This window comes from Diorhabda carinulata, chromosome 6 (assembly GCF_026250575.1).
Source record: "Diorhabda carinulata isolate Delta chromosome 6, icDioCari1.1, whole genome shotgun sequence".
Taxonomy (NCBI): Eukaryota; Metazoa; Arthropoda; class Insecta; order Coleoptera; family Chrysomelidae; genus Diorhabda; species Diorhabda carinulata.
The window spans coordinates 25344052-25369356 of record NC_079465.1 but is presented as its reverse complement, the minus strand read 5'-3'; the positions used below and the strand labels follow the sequence as shown (position 1 = coordinate 25369356).

Genomic DNA, 25305 nt, shown 5'->3' with positions numbered 1-25305 from the left:
ATATTATTACTTTGATGATTTTGTATATATTTTAATCAAGTTTAAGAGTTTTTCCATCCAAAGTTCTGTCGTTTTTCTTTAAATTCTTTTTTTTTTTTGGTAAATGATTAGTTGGAATGCTGGAATGAAACCAAAGTCAATGGTTTTAATATATTGTATTAACAGTAAATTATACACAACAAAATAATAGGTACAACCGATATCGCAAGCCTCTGTAAAAAGCAATATAATTTTTTTTTCAAATAATAATTATTAAATCAGACTAAAAACTATTTAAAAAATATATTACATCTGTTATTCTATATAAAAAAATTCGATTTAAATCAATTACTTGCAAAAAAAAAAGAAAATTTAGTCAAAATATTAAAATAGGAACCAAAACTTGGTATTGCGGCCACAAAACACATTCGACAAAATTTTGAAAACAACAAAGAATATCTATATCGAACATACTGTGTGATCATAGAATATGGAACTCGATAAGAAATTTTTATATATTCTCTATTGCTCTCAATATTTTTTTATATATAATGGAATCACGCCATCGCTGATACCGGTAATGAACTATGTTTGGGTTTTGTCTTATTAACAAAGACCTTAATGCAACCATTAAAGTCTGCTGATATTAAGACGTAGCCACCGCAACCTTTGGTATGTTGTTCCACCATCGGATCTTCGATCTGTAGTAAAATATTCGCAATTAATTCAATAAAAAAACAAAAAAGAAAATGTGATAACTGACATTTGACATATGATAAACCTTAGACAAATAACAAGTGACAATAACAAATGATACACGGTTTATTGTAAGTGACATTTGACAATTAACAAGTAACTCATAGTTTATACGCGGTTTATACTGAGACAGTTGACAAACGACAAGTATCACTTCGTTTATGATTAATGACACTTGACAAATGACAATTGAGACATGGTTCATAACAAGTGACAATCAAAAATGATCAACAGGGACGAATAACAACCGACAGACGGCAAATAAAATGTTATACACTGTTTATATTGAGACAAGTATCACTTCGTTTATGATTAATGACATTTGACAAATGACAATTAAAAGGTTAATACCGAAGACAAGTAAGAAATGTCAAACGGTAAATGAAATTCAATACACAGTCTAGATTAAGTGGCATCCGGAAGTGAAGTTTAATGCACGATTCATGCTAAAATATGTAACAAATGACAAGTGACACAATTTATGAAAAAAAAACATTTAAAAGTGAAATGTAATACACGATTCACGCTAAGACATTTGACAAGTGACACAATTTATGATAAATGACGTCTGAAAGTGAAGTTTAATACACGATTCATGCTAAAATATGTAACAAATGACAAGTGACACACAATTTATGAAAAAAGTGAAATGTAATACACGATTCATGTTAAGACATTTGACAAATGACAATAATAACATAGTTCAAGTTAACAGATGATCGTATACAGGGAAAAAATATTTTTGAGATCAAAATTGAGGATTAAAAATGTTTGTTTCGAACAAAAATAACGAACCTTTTTATCGGCATCTTCTTCTTGTTTCAGCTGCCTCCGACTTTCCTCCATCATTTCGATAATGGCGTCCGGATTCGGTGCGAAAATGGCACAAGTTACTGTAGCGTTATGGGCTTTGATAGCTTCCCAAAAGTCGTTTCTGTCTCTGCGCACCGAGGAAAATTTCGCGTAATCGTGATTCGTTTTCCAAATATAAATATCCCTATTTTCCGATCCGCTTATTATATATTTTCCGTCGTGACTAAAACTCGCTTTGATTTGGCTACTCATATTCACATATCCTTTATATTTACAAGAAACGTTCAGATCCCTCAAGTCGTACTGTCTGATTCTGCTATCGTTTGACGTAACCAAAATTTTGTCTTCGCCCGGCATCGGTTCGATTCCGCTGATCTTTCTACCGACGGCGTTGCGCCCTCTAGAAGAACGAACGTGTATTTGAGTGTGATATTTCAATTGATCTGTTATGTAAAATATGCAACGCCCGTCGTATGTACCGACGACCGCGAATTTGCCGTTCTGACAAAAATTCGCTGCCGTTATCAATTTCGTATTGCCTTCCACTTCGTTCCATACCGCCACCTGCAATTTTTCCAAATGTCAAACACAAAATTATCATTTGTTAGATGGATGATACGTGGCATTTGACAAGTTGATTAACACTGACAAATCACAAGTGACATTTAACAAGTATTGACAGCGACAATAAATTACCAAAGACAAGTGACAGATGACAAACAAGAAAAGGCACCACATGGTTCATGATAAGTGACATTTGACACATGATACTAGTAATAACATGTGTGTATAATGACAATTTGACAAATGATAGATAACCAAAGAGAAATAACCATCGACGTTCAACATATGATAAATTATCGAGGACAAGTGACAGATGACAAAAGAAATGTGGCACAAAGTTCAAAAAAATTGACATTTGGCAAATGACAGATGACAACGCACAATAAAAATTGGCATTTGGCAAATGACAGATGACAACGCACAATAAAAACTAACATTTGACAAATAGTAGACTCAAAAGGATGTATGAAAAGTGTAATTTGGCAAATAATTTCAAATAACAAATTATATTTGACAAATAGTACTTTAACATCGACACATAACAAGTGAAATTTAACAAATGATAATTATCAAGGACAAGTGACAGATGACAAACGAAATGTGACATATTGTTCATGATAAGTGACTTTTAACAAATGATAGATGAACAGAGATAATAACAAATGAGATTTGACAAATAGTAGACTGGAAAAACCAAATAAGAAATGCCATTTAACAAATGGTATCCTAATAAGGACATATAACAAGTGACATATTTTAAATTATTAGAAAGAAGCGGCAGAAGACAAACGAGAGCTAGCACAAGATACATTTGACAAATTACACGTGATTAACAACGATTAAAACTCATATTTAATTTGACAAATAACAAATGACCAGGAACTAACGACAAGTGACATTTGACAAATAGATTGACAGCGAAAAATAACAAGTGACATTTGACAAGTAGATTGACAGCGACGAATAACAAATGACATTTGACAAGTAGATTGACAGCGACGAATAACAAGTGACATTTGACAAGTAGATTGACAGCGACGTATAACAAGTGACATTTGACAAGTAGATTGACAGCGACGTATAACAAGTGACATTTGACAAGTGATAGGTGAGTATTTAAAAAGAAATACGAACTTTTTTGTCGGGTATGTTCCACAATCTCAATTTTCCGTCCAATGAACCGCTGAGGAAATATCTGTCGTCTCTAGGATGGAAAACGATGGCGGTAACGAAATCGATATGTTGAAAACAGCAAAGACATTCTTTCCTAGAGATGTGCCACAATCTGACGGTCTTATCCATGGAAGATGATAATATGAAATAATTTTTCGACCAAGATACGTCAAGGAGATCGGAAGTGTGGCCGGTGTAAGTGCAAAACGGTTTCGGCATGAACGTTAATTTGCTAGCTTCCTCGGCGGACATTCCTTCGTAGGCGACGTGATGGGAAACTTCGGCGGAATGATGGGAGACGAGAGATTCTTGGGAAGGCGTAGGCGAAACTTTTTCGGCGTTGTATTTTGTTCTCATATCCTAATTACGGAGAAAAGCGATATCAAAATTTTTCCATTTTCGTCTGATATTTTTTTTTTATTTGCAACAATCGCTGAAGAAAATTTAAATCCGGCAACGTAGCATATAAACGTCACTGATACCCTTCAGTATAGTTCGGTAAATAGAATGCCTTTATCATTAACTGCGCAAGTCAATGAGCAAACAAATCGGGAGATAGGGCAGTGTTGCCGGATTAATTCGATAACCTTTCCTCAAAATAGTAACTAATGAATCAAATTACCGGTTAAGCTTTTTAAAAACACGATGAAATATTAATCTGTTTTGACGTTTTATGCACTTTAATTCTCTTAGTCTGGCAACACTGGAACACAGTAACATTAAAAGTCCTCAGTGCCGAAGAAAATTCTGTAAGTTGGACAACACTGGAACATAGTAGATATTTGTGTCACCGGACATGCGTGAAACGCTATTTAACCGGAGGTACCGTATGCAGCGTTGCCGGATGTAAAACGTGAATAACAAATTTTACATTTAATTTAATTGAAATAATGAGAATCGATATTTTTCTACACTGAAAAAAAAATTGTGCTTTATACCAAAAAAATAACCTGACAGATTTCGAAACGTAAATTTAACAGTTCAGTTAATATTAATTTCTAGTGTAAAACATAATTTTTTCCTACACTTGAAAAAAACATTTTTCAATTTTTATATAAAAAAAAGTAACTACACTGGTAAAATAGAATATTTTACAGCTTTGCCAAATGTTGTGACGTAAAATTGAACTACTACAGTTGAGTTATTGTTTAGGGTAAAAATAATTTTGTTCTACACGCAAAAAAAGATTGTTCAATGTACCAAAGCAATTTAAATTGAAGAAACAGTCACTAGATTTATAAAACAGAATATTTTACAACGTTGCCAATATCAAAACAATTTGAATTAAACAAACAGTCACTAGGTTTATAAAACAGAATATTTTACAGCGTTGCCAATATCAAAACAATTTGAATTAAACAAACAGTCACTAGGTTTATAAAACAGAATATTTTACAGCGTTGCCAAATTTTAGGACGTAAAATTGAACCGTTACAGGTGCATAATGATTTAATGTGGAAAATATTTTTTTTCTACACTAAAAAAAAATTTCGAACATACCAAAATACTTTTTAATAAAAAAAAGTAACTACGATCATAAAGCAGAATAATTTACAATTACAGTTGTCAATTGAATTGAATAACTATTTAAAGAAGAGATTAAGAAATTTGTTTTTTTTTTTGGTAAAAACTAATAAAAATAAATTAAAAAAAATATATAATTGATCAATAATTACATAATTTGATTACCTGAAAAAATGGATACGCATCTCTGACGACCCATATCCTTAAAATTTTATCCTGTCCAGCTGTAGCCAACAATCTTCCACAACAGGAAAATTTCATACACCATATGGGTCCTTCGTGTTGATCGTCATTGAGCTCTTGAACATGCTCAACTTTTTCAAATTCGTACGGTCCCTTATGAGAATTGGAAGCCTATAATGAAAACAAATTTCAGGGGTAACAAGATAACTGAAATATAAATTTCAGTAATATACCTTCAATTTACAACACTGCTCTCCGGGATGAACGTTATCCACAATATCGATAACGTCTTCCTTATGTCTGGCATGGGAAACTTCTTGAGCTATAGATTTAGCTTTGTGCATCGTTTTTTTAACGGTAGACCCCAAGAACCTCTTCAATTTGGCAGTTTTCTGTCTTATACCGCCAACTTCCGTATCATTCTCTTCCACTACAGGTATCTCGGATTTTTTATCCACGCTTTCTTCATCGGTATCTTTATCTTTTTCCATACTAGAACTACTGACGTACTCAGAAGTGATCCTCATTATATGTAAAGAAAGAGGATTAATACATTGGGGTAATTTATCTTCGGCGACGCTCAGTGGTACCCTTTCGCCTGTATCCAAATTGAGTACGGTGACTTGTTCCAATATTTCCAAATCAGAAAGTTGCTTTCCTGAATCCGTATGCGTTCGAACGTGAGTCGTGAGGTTTTTGAGGAAATTTTCGTCGCCTGCTGATTTTCTACGTTCTCTCGATGAATGTTTACTATCATTTTGATGCGTACCTCTAAAATTAAAAAGAAAATCCAATTTTTATTCTGTATTAATATTCGATTTGTATACCTATGAGGCCCCAAACTGTAATGTCCTACACTACTTCTATTACCGGACCCCCTGGGACTACTACTAACGTTATTCTTCTCAATAGAAACTATCAATTTATCATGATTATCACTGTGGCGAGCTTTTAGACTTTCGTTATCCTGCGGTTTAACAACGAATTGTCCTTTTATGGCTTGTCTGATATCCAGAGAATGACCAGAACGTAAAGTGGAACTTCGACTTTGTTGATCGCTCTGTAATATTTTTTCGGATTTCGTTGATTTCACCGATGGTAGTCGCTCTAAAGAATGTTCAAATTCTCTTGTTAATGATTCTATAGTAGTAGCAGGGCTAGCTAGGTCAGTAGATTCGAAATTAGTGCTAGAAACCGATTTCTAAAATAAAAATTATTCGTGAGACTTGTCGAAAAGTGAAAAGGTACAAGTGGAAAGCTCAACTAAACAAAAAATATACACAAAACGTGTCAATAGATAATTAGAACCTATACACACTGAAATTATTTCGATTTTTACAATTTTTATATAAAAAATTAATTAGTTTAAAAAATTATATATATATATATATATATATATATATATATATATATATAATCAAATATTTCTTTATATGAAGGGGTAAAATGGGGTGAATAAACCTTCAAGTCTCAACTAGTCGCCCACCGTTGGTGAAGAGGCGTCGGGAGAAGTATGTGTGCGAGAAATGGTTCCCTAGGCCGGCCCTGTCCAAATACTATGGAGTTTTAAAAATTCGGCGAATTCGTGCGGCGCTTTTCGGGCGGCGTCTTTCACATTTTTTTTATAAATGGCGCGGAACTCATTTGACGTTTATTTGTATATAATTATTTTAGTAGTAGGCGGTTTATTTACAGTATTTCTTCTAAATAATTTATAGGAAAGTCTATTTATTTATTACTTTTGTTTGTTTTTGTTCTAGAACTTTTTAGAATTTTATTTAGGCATATAAATGATTTGTGTAAACTCAGTTAGCATCAAAAAGAACCATTTTTTATTGGTTTGCTGAATTTAAGTGTGGTCGTACATACTCCTACTGTAGGGTAAATGAGGAAAAAAAATATTTGATTCTTTTTTTTCCAGAATCTATTATTAAAAATCAAACAACCAGTTGATAAATAATAGAGGGGATGTGGACCTAAGATTTGGGGTATTTTTCAATCAATTTTGATACTAAATAAATGTCCTATATTAATTAATATACAAAAAACTGTGGTAATTAACTAGATTAGGAGTTACACCCCTCCAATTTCGTTAAAATTTTAGTATGTTATAGAGAAATTTGAGCTTAACAACAATATATATCCCTTCAGGTACTTTTTTTCGTTTCAAGAATCAAATATTAATAATAACCTAACCTAAAAATTAATACAATTACAAGGTTAAGTTAGATTATTATTAATATTTGATTCTTCAAACGAAAAAAGTACCTGAAGGAATGGTTTCTACCCCCTATATACATATATATTATTGTTAAGCTTAATTTTCTCTATAACATTTTAATAAAATCGAAGGCGTATAACCTAATCTAGAGAATAACCAAAACTGTTCCTATTCACCCCATTTTACAATACATTCTAATTTCCTGAACGTTTTGTGCTACTTCCTATATGCTTGATGTCCAAAAGATACAACACATCAATTCATGGGAACCCATCGTTATCCATTAATTCATGTAAATCGATAATCCTAAGTAATTAAGGTTGTGTTAATTTCGTGAAATATGTTCATGATAAACGAATAGATAACATAATTTGGAAGATGGAAGATTGATGAGATAAATAGATAAAAGACGAAAAACCAACTTCAAGGAAACCTTCCAAAAAATGACACGAAAGACTGTATAGTACAGAAACAAGACTAAGTCTTAAGAAAAAAGAAAGAAGATAACAAAATTTTGTTTTGATGGAAGTTTGATGAAGATAAATAGACCAACCAACTTCAAGGAAACCTCCCAAGAGATGGCACCTAGACATCTACTTCACAAGATACTGAATCATAGAAGAAACAAGACTAAGTCTTAAGAAAAATGAAGATAACAAAATAAAACACGCAACAAGTTTTCTATAAAATATTCAAAAATTAAAAAAAAGCTTTATTTTGTTTTGAATGAACCCTTTCCATTCTACAGGGATATAAGAAAGTTGATTTGGATTACAACCAACATTTCTGGTGTACAACTTACATGGTCAAAAATAATTAATATGTAAAAATCATGAATAAATTATTGATTGGGTAACTTTTTGGACATCATGTATATATATTGAAAACTAAAATCTTACTGTGAGTGCCAGTGTCGTTGTCGGTACTTTATTTTTCTTTTTACGTCTAGGTGGAGCAATGGGTGCATCTACACCAGTCGACGTGTTAGATTGTAAACAATCGAAATTTTTTTGTGATGATTTTGTGCTAGCAATAACATCGGGTTCTTGCAACGGAAGACATGCTTTTTCGGAAGGGCTCGCTTGTGGTATACCTGCAGATAAATCTCCATTTTTTTTATTCATTAAATCAAACAAAATCAGTTCAAAATTCGTAATTTATATTGAAAACGAATATTTAATTGATTTTAGATATACTATACCACACATTGAGTTAGTTAATCTGACTTTTTACATGCTTGTTACAGACATTAAAACAAAAAAATGTTATTTCAATTGAAATATTTCCCCTGTATTGATTAAAAAAAAGCCTCCCGGTGTGTTAAATTTTTACAAAAACATATTAAAGTGAATAAAACAACAACATTTTCAATAACAAAGTATTTACAATACGTCCCCTCACCTGGAGATAAAGTGAGCGTACTGGGATACTGAGAATATTGTTTGTTTGAACTTTGTGTTGATTCTGAATCCAAAGAACTGGAAGACAAAGCTGAAACTGATGTTTTCTTTACCGGATCTAAGAAAAATATAGTTTTTTTTTTTATAAAAATTCAACTCTTTGCTATGTAAAATGATTAAAATAAATTACGTCATACCGTTATCTTGTACACCCCCTAAAATTCTTCCAATTCGTCCTAGAGAATTAAGGCTCTGTAAACTGACAGTATCTTGTTCTATAATCCGAAAAGGATGCGTAGCTCTGCTTGTTACTGCAAATACTCCTTCCACCGATGAATTTTGACTATTCGGTGGTGTAATGTTCCCCGTTTGATAATCATCATCATCCTGTAACCTCTGACGAAGTTCTTTAAATCTCTTTCTACCACCCACTGATACTTCTTTTACTCTATCTTCAGATATCTGCTTCAATTTATCATTCTCCTGACAATTCACATCAAAATTTTTATCTTCTTGAATACCTGATATGTTTGGTTCTGAACTAGCCCTTTTTGTGATATTATTCTCTTTTATAGATTTCTTAAGTTTCCTACAAATAGAACCCTAGGAAAATCTGACATTTACCTTGTCAATTCTAAATATACAGGTAGGCAATATAATTTATATTATACAAAAACCATTTATCAAATTTTGAAGTTAATTTATATATAAAATGAACGATAATATACTAAAAATTTAAAAATATTAAGTCGTTAAGAGGATCGTGAAATAAAACATCCTGATAATAATTGTCACAGAGATACCAAAAATTAGTTAATCAAGAAAGGCTTGTTTGTTTATCTGCTGTCAAGTAAATAAAGTGAAAGTCGCGAAGAATTTTCTTTAATTACTATTCAACTTGAAAATTGTCGCAATATACAAGCAACATCGAAGGTAAGTAGTTAATATTATTTATAAACTGCAATTTAATTATTGTACCTTGTACTTCTGGGCGAAATATCTTCCGCATCGTAAAATTCATCGGAGTCACTATCACTAGACATACTTGTCGTGTTTAACGTTCATTGCAATATTTATTTAATTATTATGAAAGGTAAACATATTTGTGTAGGTGTATCACTAAAATTTTGATAAAATATAAGATTATTTTTCAATTTCCACTTGTCAACAAAAAGATTGACAGTCTACAAGATAGTTTTAAATCTCTACTTTGCCGACACATACCTTTAAGGGAGGTCTACACGTATCATTAAAATACTTATTCAACGATAAAGATTTTTATTAAATTTTACATTATAATTACAGAAAATACGTCTCGTTCAGATAAAAATTTTAAAAAATTGGTTTGACAGTATAAAAAGTAGAAAGGTTTCAAATAAGGGATATACTAGTTTAATTTATGGTAAAATTATATTAAAGATTCAATTGTGTTCTTGTTTTAGATTAATTTTGAAAAATATCCCTGAATTTTTAATTTATATTAAATAATATATCGCGCATTGACCAATAAGAATCGCTTATTGTGAATACGTAATTTATTTACAACAAATAGGAATTGTCGAAATTTATAGTGTAAAATAACAAAAAAAAAGTTAAGTTGTCATCCTGAAAGTTGACGTCTTAAACCCACCTTAATATATTTTGATCTTTAACTCAGAACCACAGCAAACCTCAAATACGCTCTCCGCTCAAGGTTGTTTTCTCTTGCAAGAACCAAATCAACATGGAGGACTTAACTGTGGAAGTATGCGGCGAAAACGGCGCTCTTTATAAGGTTCGTACGACTTTATAAGCTTTATTTTTCAACCAAAAACCAATTATAGTAGTAGCTTACTTTTTGACGAGTTATTTTTAATACTAGGTCATGATTACTAGTAAGTACTTCTTTGGAATTTTTAGAAAATGTGATTCACTAAACGCGGTTCTTTTGACGCCATGACCATTTGACAGGGCGTGAGTTCACCATGTGTCTTTATATCGTTAAGAAAATAAATTTTCGGGCGATATTTACCGTGCTAGATATATCTAATATGTTGAAATATTTTATTAGTATCGTGAATCATTATCATAAAGGTTAGGTTCAAGAGGTATCATATTACTCTACTTTTTCGATATTCAAATACAATTTCCCATTTCAGGGTTACGTTATAGATGTTTTCGACGAAGAGGTCCTTATACATTTTGAAGATGAGTGAGTTTCTCAATAAATAATAATCTTTATGGTTTCACTAATTCGGTTTTTTCCCACAGTTGGCAACCAGATTCAAAGTTTCCTTATTCCCAAGTGAAATTACCACCAAAGTCTGAAGCAAAGATAGAATTCACAGAAAATATGGAAGTTGAGGTATATTCTAGCGCGAATAGTCAGGAAGGTTATGGATGGTGGAAATCAAGAATAAAGGTAACTTATTATTTTTTTTATTAACAAATATGTGAAGAAATTTTTCAGTGTTATTAAAAGAATTGTTAATACTTGAAAATAATCGTTTTTGTACTAGATTTGTATTTATATAAAGTTTATTTCTATATTTAGGTCATATTTCTAATTTATTTTAATAGTTTGAGATAAAACGTTTGTAATCAGATAAAATTTAATACTTTTTTCTATTGCGAACTTATGCATTAGAGTTATGTGAAATTTAATAAAAAAAACTTTCTAGTTTTGAAAATATCAAAACTTCATTATTTTTTATTCAAATGTGCATCTCAATTATTTCCTTATGAAATTTTGATAAATTTTAGCAAATATTTCAACTTTGATAAAGTGATGACTGTTAATTAATTATTTTTATACTAGAAATTTGAAACAATAGAGATTTTAAATATACATTTAATCCATGAGTAACAAAGGTGTAATTTATGGTAATTTGTGATAATTTATCATGACATTAATGTTCGTTGTAAAAAAGATGAATAATTTTAATAAAAATTGTTCTCAATTGTTTTTATATTCCCCAATGTTTTAAAAACTCGTGTACTTGATGAAATAATAACTACAAAAGGATTTATCTTTTTAGTTAATTTAATAACCGTTAGAATTTACAATTCTGTAGGTTATTTTATTGACCTGGAGGCTTCAATAAAATAAATATGTCCTGATGAGACTTCTACACTGAGAAAATCTCATTTTAGATGTCCTAACAGGTAGCATAGAGGAATCAATGGAAATGAACAAGGAAACAGAGGAAGAGGAGAGGATCAGATTTGAAAATGAGTTAATACAAAAATATGTTAGAGGATTCCTTCATAACATCAACTGTGCTGGAAGAGGTGTACAAGAAGAAAGGGAAAGAAAAAATATTGACTTTATAAAATTGGGTGTAGAAAAATAAGTCTGCGGTGACCCCTGGCGTAAAAGCAGCCAAAAAATTAAGAGGATGGAAAATGAAGGAAAAAGAATGGAGAAATGAGAGTGTTGAAGGGGAGAGCGAAATGGAAGTGATGGTGAGAAAGCTAGGGGAGATGAGTAATCTCATAGAGGCGGCCAAAATCGGATATCCAGAAATTATAAGAAGAATCGGAGAAATGAAGACTAAAGGCATGAAACTCCTCATAAATGAGGTACAAAACCCAAACTATAGCAACCTTCGAAGTTTAATCAACAAAAGTCACCCTTGGTTAAGTTTCTTTTTATATCACATGATTTCACAAAATTGTTTAGCTCTGAAAAAATTCTAAATATTTGATATACAGTTATTGGAAAATATCCTGAGGGAAAATTCAGCTTAAGAGGAAATGGGCGCAAAGCAAAAATTTAACAATAACATGGAAATGAACGATACTAAACAAAATCTAATCATAATAAATGTCTAAATAATCCACACCTTCAATTTAAAAAATCCAAATCGATTATATAGCCTTAGAGGCATTGCACTCACCTTATAGTGAACTAAAGAGGCATTCAGCGACGCTAATCCAGACAGTAAAACTAAAGCCAGGATATCTGACAGATCACCTCAGAATTTTTGAACTGATGAAGTTAGAAAGCACTGACAAACCGATGTACCAAATGAACACCATTATTTGCAAAGATATCCCATTCGCAATGGTAATTAATGACTGTAAATAAAAATCTTCCAAGGGGTTGAAATGTGTCTTATCTGGTACACAAATGACCTTGCTTCGCTAGTTGGATGAAGTTGAGGCGGACCTGATCCAGCCAGGGGGCACCATGCTTAGGACAGAAAGGATTGGCAGTTGATTGTTGAGAAAACCATTGTTCTCAAAGGACCGTAGCGCTGGTTAAAGAAGAAAAAGAGTTGCCATCATACTCATTTGGAATTAATCTACAAATTAGAGCATTGTAAATGACAGCGACAAGCGTTTTTTTTTGCTTTTTTGTCCACGCATTCTTTATTTTTCTGTAAATCTTTATTGTTGTTTTTTTTTGTGGCATTTAGATGATGAAAGGCGATTTCTACGTAATCGAATACGTAGGATGGGAAAATACTTACACGGAAATAGTTAGCGTCGATCGTCTTAGGTTTAAAAATAGTAATCCGCCAATCGATAAAACAACGTTCCATAAATTTGAAATCGAAGTTCCTGAAGATGTACGTGAATAGTAAGTTGAATCGAACCACTAAAACGTATCAAATGAATTTCAATTTGTTTTTTTTTGTTGTTGTCGCCACAGTGCCAAGATAGAAAACGCCCACAAAGAGTTCCAAAACGCAATAGGCGCCGGTTATATAAGCTACAACGCCGATAAGGGTGTTCTAATAGTAATATCTCGAAACGAATGGAGTCGTAAACGAGCCTCGATACTTCAAGATATGCATTTCAGAAGTCTATCACAAAAAGTGTTCTTATTAAAACGTACCGAGGAAGCTGCGAGGCAGTTGGAAAGTACCAAACTGGCGACAATAGGAGGGTAAGATAAATGTAAAATACAACCTTTAATGTACTAATTTTTTGAGCCCTCGTTGTTATATAATTCATCGTATCTTGTAACATTTCTTTTAGGTATTCTGATGAGTTCATTGTTAGAGAAGATTTAATGGGTTTGGCTATAGGAGCCCACGGTGCTAATATCCAGCAAGCTAGAAAAGTAGACGGTATAACGAATATTGAATTGGAAGAAAATTCGTGCACGTTTAAAATTTTCGGCGAGACTGACGAGGCTGTGAAAAAGGCACGATCAATGTTAGAATATGGTGAAGAATCTCTTCAAGTACCGAGGGCTCTAGTTGGAAAAGTTATCGGTAGAAGCGGTAAAATAATCCAAGAAATTGTAGACAAAAGTGGAGTGGTAAATTAATTTTCTTACCCTCTATATCTCGATTGAATATTTTTTTTAATTTTCAGGTTCGGGTTAAAATTGAAGGGGATAATGAACCGCAACCGACGATCCCTCGAGAAGAAGGGCAGGTACCTTTCGTTTTTGTAGGAACCGTAGAAAGTATATCGAACGCAAAAGTGCTTCTTCAGTATCATTTAGCTCATCTTAAGGTAATGTTTTTCTCTAATTTTGATAATTTTTCCAATAATTAAGAATAAAACATAATAAACGAATGATGATACATGAGATGCGATTGAAAAATCCGCCATAAAAACAGAGATTTTTAAGAAAAAAATTCATTTCAACCGGAAGATTTTTTCGTTTTCTAAAACCACGAAACGAAGGGAGCGAGATGGTATAGAATTACCAAAAATTGTGTTTTCCAGTTCATGAAATGTTGAATTAGTTTTGAGACACCTGTTATATCATTTTTTTCCATGTAACCATCCCTTTGGTAATTAGCTTAGAATTCTGAAGACCAGATGACCAGAAACTGGTGATCAGTCTTCTAACATGCCATTGCAGATTCTGTTAGCAAACCATGGAATCAGCAAATTTCATGTCTATCTAAGCTCCTCTGGAAGGGGTAGTCAACCCAAAAGAAGAGTCATTATATTTTGAAGGAAAAAGATATACGGTCTTGTACAAAATATCTTCTAGGTCTAGAAGAAGAGCAGCTGGGAAGCCAAAACAATCTAAGCAATGAGGAAAAAACTTTCACATTCTTGGTACTAATAATAATGGTGCTTAAAGTTGATCCTCGGTATTGAAATTGGTGACTTCTAACCGCTAGGTTTTAGACATATAAACCTTGTTTTTAAGTAGAATAATCTTGAACGCTGTAAACTTTTGATCAAAATGTTTTGTTTTTATTTTCGTAGGAAGTGGAACAATTGAGACAAGAAAAATTGGAAATCGATCAACAGTTGCGCAGTATACATGGTACTGGTATGGGTTCGATGCAGAGCCTATCGATGAACCGCCGTAATGATCGTGGTTACAATTCGGATATGGACGGCGGTAATCGATCGGGTAGAGGAGGTTCGATGAGAGGTCGAGGCGGTCGGGGCCGAGGCGGTAGAGGCGGCAACGACAGATACAATTCCGGTAGTAGTAATATTTCAGATTACGTTAACAATTTGGATAAACGTAAACATATCGGCAATTCTAGAGGTCATACGACGAACGGTCGACCGCCCCGAGGCGGTAGATCGCACAATAGAATAGATGTCGAAGTAATGGGGGACGACAAGGAACAAAAGTGATTTTATCAGAACGGATTTTTTTTTGTACGAAACGCCGATTAGGCTTTATACATCACTTTGCTTTTAGTATCGTTGGTGTGTAAAGCCAGAAAAAAAAGATTTCCGAGTGACTTTATAGACTGACCCGGCCGATGACGATTTTTTCCGAACTCTAAATGAAACTCTTGTTGATCGTTCGTTTCTTTACGCGAACGTTTCGACAAAATACGATATGGACTATAAAAAAAATGATGAAAAATGATTTTGTGCTATTTCGGCATATTTAACGCGGTATGCTTCTACTCGATGTTTTCAATTAAAAAAAATCGCTTTTACGAACTTGTCGTCCTTACAGGATCAATTTTTTTTTTTCTAATTATCCTTTCGGACAAATCTGATAGCGGATTGTCGACAAAAATATATATATTGTACATATATGTATTACTTTTGACTTATTCATTGCATATAATACAGCAGGTCGTGTTTTTAGGAACAATAAATAAACAAGAAATAAAATAGGGGTTAACGCCAAAATTTCTATTAATTTACAAGATTTGATTGAAATATTACGATATCAACCCCATATCTAATATCCCTGGTGTTATTTTATAGCTAAATTGTAACCCAAAACTTGAAATTACAATATATGGTCCTACCTACCCGGCTCAGAGGACCATATAAATCCTTATATCGTCATGTCACAATCGGCTCGAAAGAGCAGAAAATGTAATTTTGAGTATCGGTGTAGAAGTTTTCCCAAAATTTCTAAGTGTATCTTAATGGAAAAGTCTATTCCTTTCCAAATAAAGATTATATTCTCCAATTTTATTCTTTTTATGAAACTTGAGGGATTAAATTTTCCACATAGTTCTTTGCCATGGTCTTGAAGATATGATTGCACGGTTTAACCAATCCAATGTGATATTTGTGAATTTTGATCAATGTATTTACAATTTTTGTAACTTTTGCTGATCAATTATTAATCCCTCATTACTATTTATCTTTTTTTGAGCTAATTTTTTCCAAAAAAAAACTTGCATTCCACTGTTTGTTTAACCAATCTTGTATTAGGGATGTGTAGGTGTGTTTTATATACCTCTAACCTTATTTAAACATCATCCAGTACCATTTTATTATTTTTTTCTATTTTTTCAACTTTATTAGTCGAAGTGGTGCTGAGAGTGTCTTCTTTCAAAAACAAATATTTAACGACTTTGATTACTTAATATTTCGTGTAAAATCCCGCAACGACTTCCTCAAGTGATTGTCAAACAATAATTTTGAAATTTGGCTTCGTATGTATTGTTCACCCTGTAGATTCTATCGAGATTTTACTGTAATTGTAAAAACTTACTATCTACCTCATATTACTACACCAAACCTCATGTAATTACATTTTCTGGTCCTTCGAGCCTACCACACGTCAAATCCGGCTCGAAGGACCAGAAACTGTAATTATATGAGTTTTGGTGTGTGCGTTAATTTGTTCCTATTAATACGGCTCGCATTATATTATTAACGTTTCAATTTTTTTGCTTTACATGCTCGCTAGATATTGGCTTGTGTGTACTTAATATTTTTTTTTCTTTAAAAAAAAATAACCAGCTCGCGATAAATAGTTTAGTTCTTCCTGTATTAGAATTACTATAATATGGTATTTGTAATATGTAAAATGGAATTTTTGATAATCGACTCAAAAATTCGCCAAATTTTTCTATTATAAATGGACTTTTTGTGTAATATTGTAATGGTAGGTGCAGTTTGTTTTCAAAATATAAATATGGGGTAAAAATTGGGTAAGCTAGTTGAGGCGTTTTAAAAAAAATCGAATATGAGATTCCTAGAACCATTTCATATTTGTACTACATCAATTCTAATCTGGTCCTTCGAGCCGGATTTAAATCAGCGTTTATAATACCTGATCTACTTTTTTCCAGTGACATTTTCCTATGCTTTGGGTCCATAATTTGCCTTTTCCATAGTTACTAGGTCTTTTCTCCGAGACAAATTGACTTTATTAGTCATTTATTTAGATCCATCCACCTTCACATCTATTTCCTTTCAGTGACCTCATTTGCACTTTCCATTGCTTCCATATCTTTCCTCCAAGCCAAATTTGCCTCTTTAGGGCATTGATTTGGATCCCTCGGTGTCTTCCATATATTTTATTGATATCCCAGCTAAATAATTTTGATACTTCGTTATTTTCTGATCGCCTTCATGTCTCAAGCTTCCACAATGGTCTTCTATTTTTCACTCTTATCCCCTCAAAACCATATATCTCGAAAAGATGTATTTGATTTGCAAAAAATACATTTAAATGTCATTAATCTGGTCCTTCGAGCCGGAGAGACGAAAGGCTCGAAGGACCAAATAGTGTAATTTTTGTACATGTTTAATACGTTTACTGAAAATTCCTTTCAGTTATAAACATCTGCACCTTCCATCCGGATTGTAACGACATCAATTTGGATGTACACTTGAAACAGCAAACAAATATTGAATTTTGTGTGTTTGCTGGTTGGGTGAATATACGGTATTAGTAAACCCAAAAAAGCTTTTTAAATATGTCAACATGTATTTGAAAAAAAAAATGCTGGAAGGGTACCAACGCAAGTTACACGTATATATAGATATATAATCGTATAGTGAGTAATTCAAGTTTGTAAATTCTATTTGTTGACCTGGGTTTTTATCTAACCACTTTTGGTTTCGATAAATTTTTTTTTTAATTTTGAAATTGACGGTTTTGGATGAAATTTAAAGAAAAATACGTGAAGGAATTATAAATAACCAATTTTTCTATTAATACAAGGTTTTCGATACGAAAAAAGTTGTTTAAAATTTACTTTTAGTTGTTTGTCTTGATGTAAGATCCACTTTCCTATATATCCAGTTTCTTCTGGATCTACTTGTCCTTTAATAGAGTCTTCGTATTTTTAATAACACATCCTGCGGATATAATTTGCTCATTCGATTGCTTCTATCTTTTTTTTTATATCAAAATATCCTTTTTTGACATTGATTCGGGTCCTTGGTGTCTTTCATTATCTTCTGGGCCCAATTCTCCTCCAGTCGCTTCTTCCTGGTATGTCCGAGGGATATAATTTTATAATTTGAACTTTCAATTGCTTTCGTTTCGTTTCTTAAAATCAAATTATATCCATCGATGAGGTTCCAAAGTGTCTTACTCTGTATTTCCACGACTTTGGTCAGTATTCCATTGCGGCTTCCTTTTTTATAATGACTGCTCTACTTTGGGGTGACTCTCATTGAGGATACACCCACCCCCACATACATCAAGTTCCTTCCAAAACCTTTCTCCAAGCTATATTTGTATTAAGTCATTAATTTGGAACCCTTGGTCTCTTTTCATTAGTTTCCAAAATTTCAAACAATATTCCAGTGCGGTTTTCGGTATTGGTTACTTTTTTTATTGATATCAAATAAATCATTCCTCCAAGATGTTATCTCCTCAGTTGTCCCCTATTTTTCATCCTTATCCTCCAAAAAGGATAAATCTAGTGTCATTGTCCGTATCGAAATAGTTTTAAATAAAATTTGGCACGTCATTAAACTGTCATTTTAATGAAAAAAAGAAGATTCAAAAATTTTTTTTTCAATTTAAGGCATCATAATTTTTCTTTTACATTTAGGGGTTGACGAATAGAATATGCTTTCGTTGAGTTTGCTAATAATGTGAAAAAAAAAACCATAAAAAAATTGACAACCTTAAATGCCAAATTAAAATGGCAAAGACTGGCTCACTAAATATGTCTTGTATCTTAATTGTGAGACTTTTTTTAGAAATATAACTTGATACAAAAAAAAAACATTTTTGTTTTATTTCTAATAAAATGAGCTCGTGACTGGTATACCCTTCCAGCAAATTCGAATAATGGGTTTAAAAAAAAGTTTGTCGATGTTTTTTTTTGCTAATTTTCTTACTAATACCCGCTTGTGCATGAGTGCTTGAAGGGTTGAAAGTCCTTGCTCTATCTAACAAATTTTCAAAACTTTTTAACACATTACTTGGTCCTTCGAGATTACTATGAATCAAATCCGGCTCGAAGAACCAAAAATTTACGTTATTTGGTCCTACGAGTCTACTATATTTCAAATCCGGCTCGAAGGACCAAACGATCACGTTATCTGGTCTTACGAGCTTACTATGATTCAAATCCGGCTCGAAGGACCAAACGATCACGTTATCTGAACGAGCTTACTATGATTCGAATCCGGCTCGAAGGACCAAACGGGGTGTTGATTATATTTATATCGACAGTTTTTCAATTTTTTTTACATAAAAACACAATAACAGGGAAGTTTTTTTATCAATCTTATGTTATTTCCAAGTTTAGATCACTGATTGGTCAAAAAAGTGTCTTATTTTCAGATTTTCGGTTACTGTAGGTTTCTTTAATCTTTTTATTTTGAAAGGAACGTTATTTGTTTTGCAGTGGTTTATATTTTTGATTATTCATGGGGGTTCTAAGTTGGAATTTCTGGATATTTATACTGAAACTATCACTACAACAACATTCGGAATTATATTTTCTGGTCCTTCGAGTCGCGTACGAATCGACGATATGTAGACGGCTCGAAGGACCAGATAATGTAATAGTGAATGTTGTAGTGGTGGTAAACAGCGTGTTTGTTAACTTTTTGCGGAAAAAACAATAGACTGTAGATTTTAACACAATTCGAAAATATCTTCATCCAGTTTTTTGCTATTTTCAATTATAGATTGTTATTTTTCTAACTACAACTACAACTAACGATGTATAAAGGCTCGAAGGACGAGATAATGTAATAGTGAATGTTGTGGTGAACAATTTTTTTTCCGTATGTTTCTTACATTTAGTGAAAAAATTTTTTTAAAACTTTAATATTTCTTGAAAACTAATGATTTTATCGATACTAAGTTGTTATTCCTCGTTATATATTCCAATTACACTATCTGGTCCTTTAAGCCGTATACCAACCAGGCTCTAAGGACCAACGCGAGTGATCAATCACCGCCAGTTCCGAAAATTACCATTTTTCATTGAAATAATTGCAAACAGGTTCTCGACATCAGACTCCGGATACAGCGGACGAACGAGTCCACGATTTACCGCCACGTTATTATGGTGGACTGAGAGGTAGAGGTCGTAGGGATCCGAGGCGAGACGACAGAAGACGTACCACCGATGACGAGGACACGGTTTTAGATAGCCAAGACGTATCCAGCGTCGATAGAGGTGAGATTATACATTATTTTATAACGGAAATCGAAGTTTAAACAAATATTATGACGTGATTTTTTTTCCTTTCATGTCTTTCGATTATTTTGTACGAATTATATATCAAATGTTCTCGTAAATTCTTCGAATACGATATAGAACAATCTGGATAACTTTTAATACATTTTTTTCTTTTTTGTTTATTTTTTATTGTTAAATATACGGGGAACATTATAAGATACGTTTTGGTAAAAGTATATGAAAATAAGTGTTTTGTAAATGGCTCTCTGTAGAGTCGGTATCGAGCGCAGACGTACCTCTACCCTCCGATGGGGGATCTCAACGTAGACGGAGACGTCGTGGAAGACAACGCAGTCATACTCGTTCCGAAACGTCGACAACTCGACAAGTTGGTGATAATCGTAAGTCTACCTTCGGTAATGGCAAAAATTAATCGAAGAAATTAATGCTTTCGATAACGTTTCATTTGTTTTTCATCATTAATAAACCCTGTTTGCTTTAATTTGATTGATGACTAAAATAGCAGCTGCGGGTACATCAAATTCGCCCGAAAAATCTTTAAAATGAAATATTTAAAGTGACAGCTGTCATATTTTGAGCTCGTTCCCTCCAAAAAAGCGAGTATCTATCGGTAAATAAAGGATTTAAGATGGTTTCTACTATTTATTTGCAGAAGGTGCTTTAAAACTTTTTTTAAAGCCTGTTTTTTGTTATTGACTATTCATTTTTCTAATACATAGAAAGTACAAGAAGAAACAATATTTTTTCTACGATAAGACCACAATCGATGAGCTCAAGTCCCAAACAGTTGATTTTAACACAATTCGAAAGTTTCTTCATCCAATTTTTTGCTATTTTCAATTTTAGATTGTTATTTTTCCTCCTTACTGTTTATAAAAAAAATAACAAAAACTTTTATCGCGAATTTTCCGATACTATGTCGAGTTTTTTCCAGTTTTTAGTAACCAAACGTACAAAATTTACGGTTACACTCTCTGGACTTTCGAACCGGTAACCAACTAACGATGTATGAAGGTTCGAAGGACCAGATATTTTAAGTTGAATGTCGACTAATAGTTAAATTTTACAACTGCTATTTTGGAATGTTGATTTAACGAACCGAGCTTTAAACATTTCATAATTGCTTGTTACTAATGATTTGTTAATTAATTACTGTCAAAAAATGTATTTTCTATTTTTTTTTTTTTTGACATTTACACTATACTCCGAAAGCTTAGAGAATTGTTTTTAATGTTATTAATACCATATCTTCGGAAACGACTAAAATAAATATAATAAATTGATAGTTGATTCATATAACGAGTTATTCTCAGCAAGTCCTATCATTTCATACTCAAATTGTGGGATTGCATTAAAAATAACTAGTCAGCCATCTTAGATATTTCGCCATGTTGATTTCAGAGTGACGTCATTTCATTTTTTCGTGTTATAGCAAGTCCTTTGATTTGATACTCATAGGAGTATATCAAAATTAGTCCGCCTGTAACCTAAAAGGTCACATTTTGGTCTCCGACTAAGCTCATCATGTTAATGTATGTTGTCAGGGTTCGTTGAAATATTTTGATGCTTACAAGTTCTAAACGGGGCGCCACTCAGTTTTTTAACCTAAACTGAGAAAAGTATAGAAATAGGTTGAGGTATTTTAGGAATAAAGCTACTTGTTGAAAATAAAATACAATGATTTATATTTGGAAATTTAAAAAAACTGATTTAAAAAGTTACCCGCAAAACTAATGAGTTTTGGTTTACAGGAAAATGAAATAAATTTTACAAAAAACTAATAAGATTTGATCTGACCTTGAGACTCCCTACTTGTCAGGAAAATACAAACAGGACCACATCCTTGGAATGCGGTCAGGAATTAAAAATGTTCGTTCTGTTAATTGTCCCCCGACTGGGTAGTTCCACGAGTCAAAGTTTGACGTTAAATCCCAATTAAAGTCGTCTAAGTTTTAAACCCCAATAAAGGTCCTATGTCCATAACTAGGTCCCTTCCTTTTAAACGAAGTCTCAGTCGGAAATATCACGACTTCCGCAAATATAGAATTTGGAGCCAAATTTAAAAATTTATAATCAAATCCCTATTGAAAAATTCTACATCGGTTGACAGTCAAAAAGAAAATATGAGTGAAGTCATGACGACAATCCAACCAGGTGCAACAATATTGGTTCCAGAGTGACGTCACTTCATTTTTTTTCGAATTATTATCAGCAAGCCTTTTCATTAGGTACCCATATTATAGGATGGCATTGAAATTAATTAGTTTCATCTGATACTAATGTTATAGTAGTATCTTGAAAATAACTAATCCGCCATCTTGATTTCAGAGTGACTTCGTTTCATTTGGTCGACTTATATCAGCAAGCCATTTCATCTGATCCCCATATTGTAGTATTGCATTCAAAATAATTGATCCGCCATTTTGAAATAACTAGTCAACCATATTGGATGGTTCGCCATGTTTATTTCAGACTGTCGTTATTTCATTTTTTGAGTTGTTATTCTGAGCAAGCCATTTCTTTTGATACCCATATTGCAGGAGTACAATGCAAATAATTTGTCCGCCATGTTGATTTCACACTGACGTCATTTTATTCCTTCGAGTTATTCTCAGTCAGTATTGCTTTTACGACGTCATCTTGAATGTTTCGCCATTTTGGTTGGTTTGGTCAGGTTCAAAAGTAACTAGTCCGTCATGTGAGAATTAAAATGGCTGACCATGTATTACCATTCAAATTCAAAATTTCGGCTCAATTAGTCGAATCGAACAAACATACGAAGCAAGTTGCATTAAAGCTTTGTATGTAGTTGTCAATTTGGTTACGGTTCACGTACTAATAACTCAAATGTCATTGGAACCGACGCCCATTTCTATTGATAACAGTATTTGTTTCAGTGAGCAACCACCACGGCGCCACCGGTACTAACGACGTGTCTCACACCAATGACAGCGGACATCACGACATTTCGAGACCTCGCGACCCGAAAAACCGCCCAAACAGACCGCCACCGACTCGCCGAAATGATCCCAAACCAAAGGAAACCATGGTGAACGGTACAAGTACATAGAGTTGTATGTTTCGACGTTACATTAATCATATTTGTGCGCTGTCGGCCGTTGTGGTATAGTAAAGTGTTAAAATTGAAAATGAAGAATGCGCAGCTTTAGGTATTTTACCTATTTATTTGGACTTTACCCTACCGCAAAGGCAGCTCGAATTTTTTTTTTATTTTTAGTTGTCGTTATTGTTAATTTTTTTTGTGTTGCATATCTTTCCCCGGTATAGTCACGACTTGGAAAAAAAAATTTTAAAATATATATTTAAGTGGGTGGTCTGCTACCCCACCTCGGATGAGACCCAGAAAGACTGTTTGGTTCTGTGAACCGTCACAGAAGAGACTGTTTTACTACAATGTTCAGCGAAGTCTGTGAAAGTGTGTGATTGACAATTTAAAAATTTTCATGTAAAACCTGGAAGATTTGTGACAACTTTTCTAATTTTTCATACATTGGATATCGAACTCTCTCTCCCCCATTTAGGCGCACATTTTTTTCTCGTCGTTGTTATTTCTTAGGCACAAGAAGTACGTTTATAAAGATGGTCGTTATTTGGTCCTTCGAGCCGGATTTGCATCATGAGGCTCGAAGGACCAGTTGGTATTTTTTTTTCGTAGAAATATACTCTGAAAGTATTTCCACACAATATATTTTTGTTTTCAATTTTATATCGTTATTAATTGCTCAAAAATGAATGAAACTATTTGAAGCAATAGATATTTTTTGAATTTAATTCCATTATTTAATTGATATCGAGGTATTCCTGGAACCGCTATAAATAACAATTTTGCAATCTGGGCTTTCGAGCCTGGTTTAAAACAGCGCCATGTTGAAGAACCAAACGGTTATGAATGTTCGGCATATTTATATCGGTAGTTTTTTAGCAAAAATTCGAAATTTGATCGTTGTTTACAACTCATCGCATTTTTTTCTATATTTTAAACCAAACAAGACGTACTATCAGTACAAGAATCCTGGTCCTTTGAGCCGCGTATAACCAACGACTTATAGAGAGCTCGAAGGCCTGGTTATTTATTTGTAGTTTTCAAAAAAAATTTGCAGAAGAACACTACATAATTTTCGTTATCGAAACATTCTCACATTTTTTTGTTTTATCTCATTTATTAGATTATTTTTTATTTATTTAAATAAATTTACAACTTATTGCGATTTACGTACCTCTTGTGCCCTTAACCTCGAAATAGTGGCATAAATATACAAGTTAATACAGTTTAGCAGCAATTGATGCTAAATATTGTGATTATATTAATTTCCATTAATTTTTTTCCATTTTTCGTTGAATATGTCTTATCACGAAGAAACTTTTCCGGATGTAAAATCATTTATTTTTATTTTTTTAATTTTTCTCACTAGAAGTGAATTTTCATTATCTTTATATGTAGTTTCCGATAGATGGCGCTAATTAACGTAATTCCTGGAAAAAATTGTTAAATCGTACATTTCAACCTCTAATTTTATGCCACTGGAGGATTGTTTAAAAATATTCTCTACATATTCGATTTCCTTCATTTACCATCGGTTAATTAATTTTTTGAAAAAAAATATTTCTGTAAAATTTGTATTTATATATTTTATTTATTATTTTTTATTTTGTTTCTCTTGGTAGTTTGTAGCACTGTAAAAAAAATTACAGATTTGTTCTTTTTTTTTTCCTTTTGTAATATTAAGTGTAACATTGTAAATACACACGTCGTCCTGATTTTTTTTGTAGATTTTACAGCGTTTTGATTAGTTGCTCATGTTATGTTTAAATTACACCGATATGTTTATATGCTGTGTATTAATATCACATTTTGCATTAAATAAAATGAGTAAAAATC

At 32.6% G+C, this 25305-nt stretch overlaps 2 protein-coding genes across 9 annotated transcripts; one reads left to right on the top strand and one right to left on the bottom strand.

Moving 5' to 3' along the window:
* Positions 1-140: 140 nt before the first annotated feature.
* Positions 141-9846, bottom strand: LOC130895934 (WD repeat-containing protein 44). Of its 5 annotated transcripts, none has more exons than XM_057803582.1 (10): positions 9592-9846; positions 8811-9202; positions 8615-8731; positions 8113-8318; positions 5820-6193; positions 5226-5763; positions 4975-5163; positions 3247-3645; positions 1531-2112; positions 141-680 (listed from the first exon to the last, which is right to left on the bottom strand). In XM_057803582.1, exons 1-10 carry the CDS (start codon positions 9654-9656, stop codon positions 537-539), a joined length of 3006 nt encoding a protein of 1001 aa, XP_057659565.1. In that variant the 5' UTR covers positions 9657-9846; the 3' UTR covers positions 141-536. The 5 variants fall into 5 exon arrangements, with proteins under 5 accessions (XP_057659565.1, XP_057659566.1, XP_057659567.1 ...); XM_057803583.1 differs by having other exon boundaries at positions 8113-8306; XM_057803584.1 differs by having other exon boundaries at positions 8615-8710.
* On the top strand, positions 9457-25305 carry LOC130895935 (fragile X messenger ribonucleoprotein 1 homolog). Of its 4 annotated transcripts, none has more exons than XM_057803587.1 (12): positions 9457-9546; positions 10271-10387; positions 10752-10804; positions 10864-11014; positions 13014-13177; positions 13250-13486; positions 13579-13864; positions 13921-14064; positions 14776-15001; positions 20205-20381; positions 20657-20785; positions 23291-25305. In XM_057803587.1, exons 2-12 carry the CDS (start codon positions 10337-10339, stop codon positions 23473-23475), a joined length of 1803 nt encoding a protein of 600 aa, XP_057659570.1. In that variant the 5' UTR covers positions 9457-9546; positions 10271-10336; the 3' UTR covers positions 23476-25305. The 4 variants fall into 4 exon arrangements, with proteins under 4 accessions (XP_057659570.1, XP_057659572.1, XP_057659573.1 ...); XM_057803589.1 differs by having other exon boundaries at positions 9458-9546; positions 23303-25305; XM_057803590.1 differs by lacking the exon at positions 20657-20785 and having other exon boundaries at positions 9459-9546.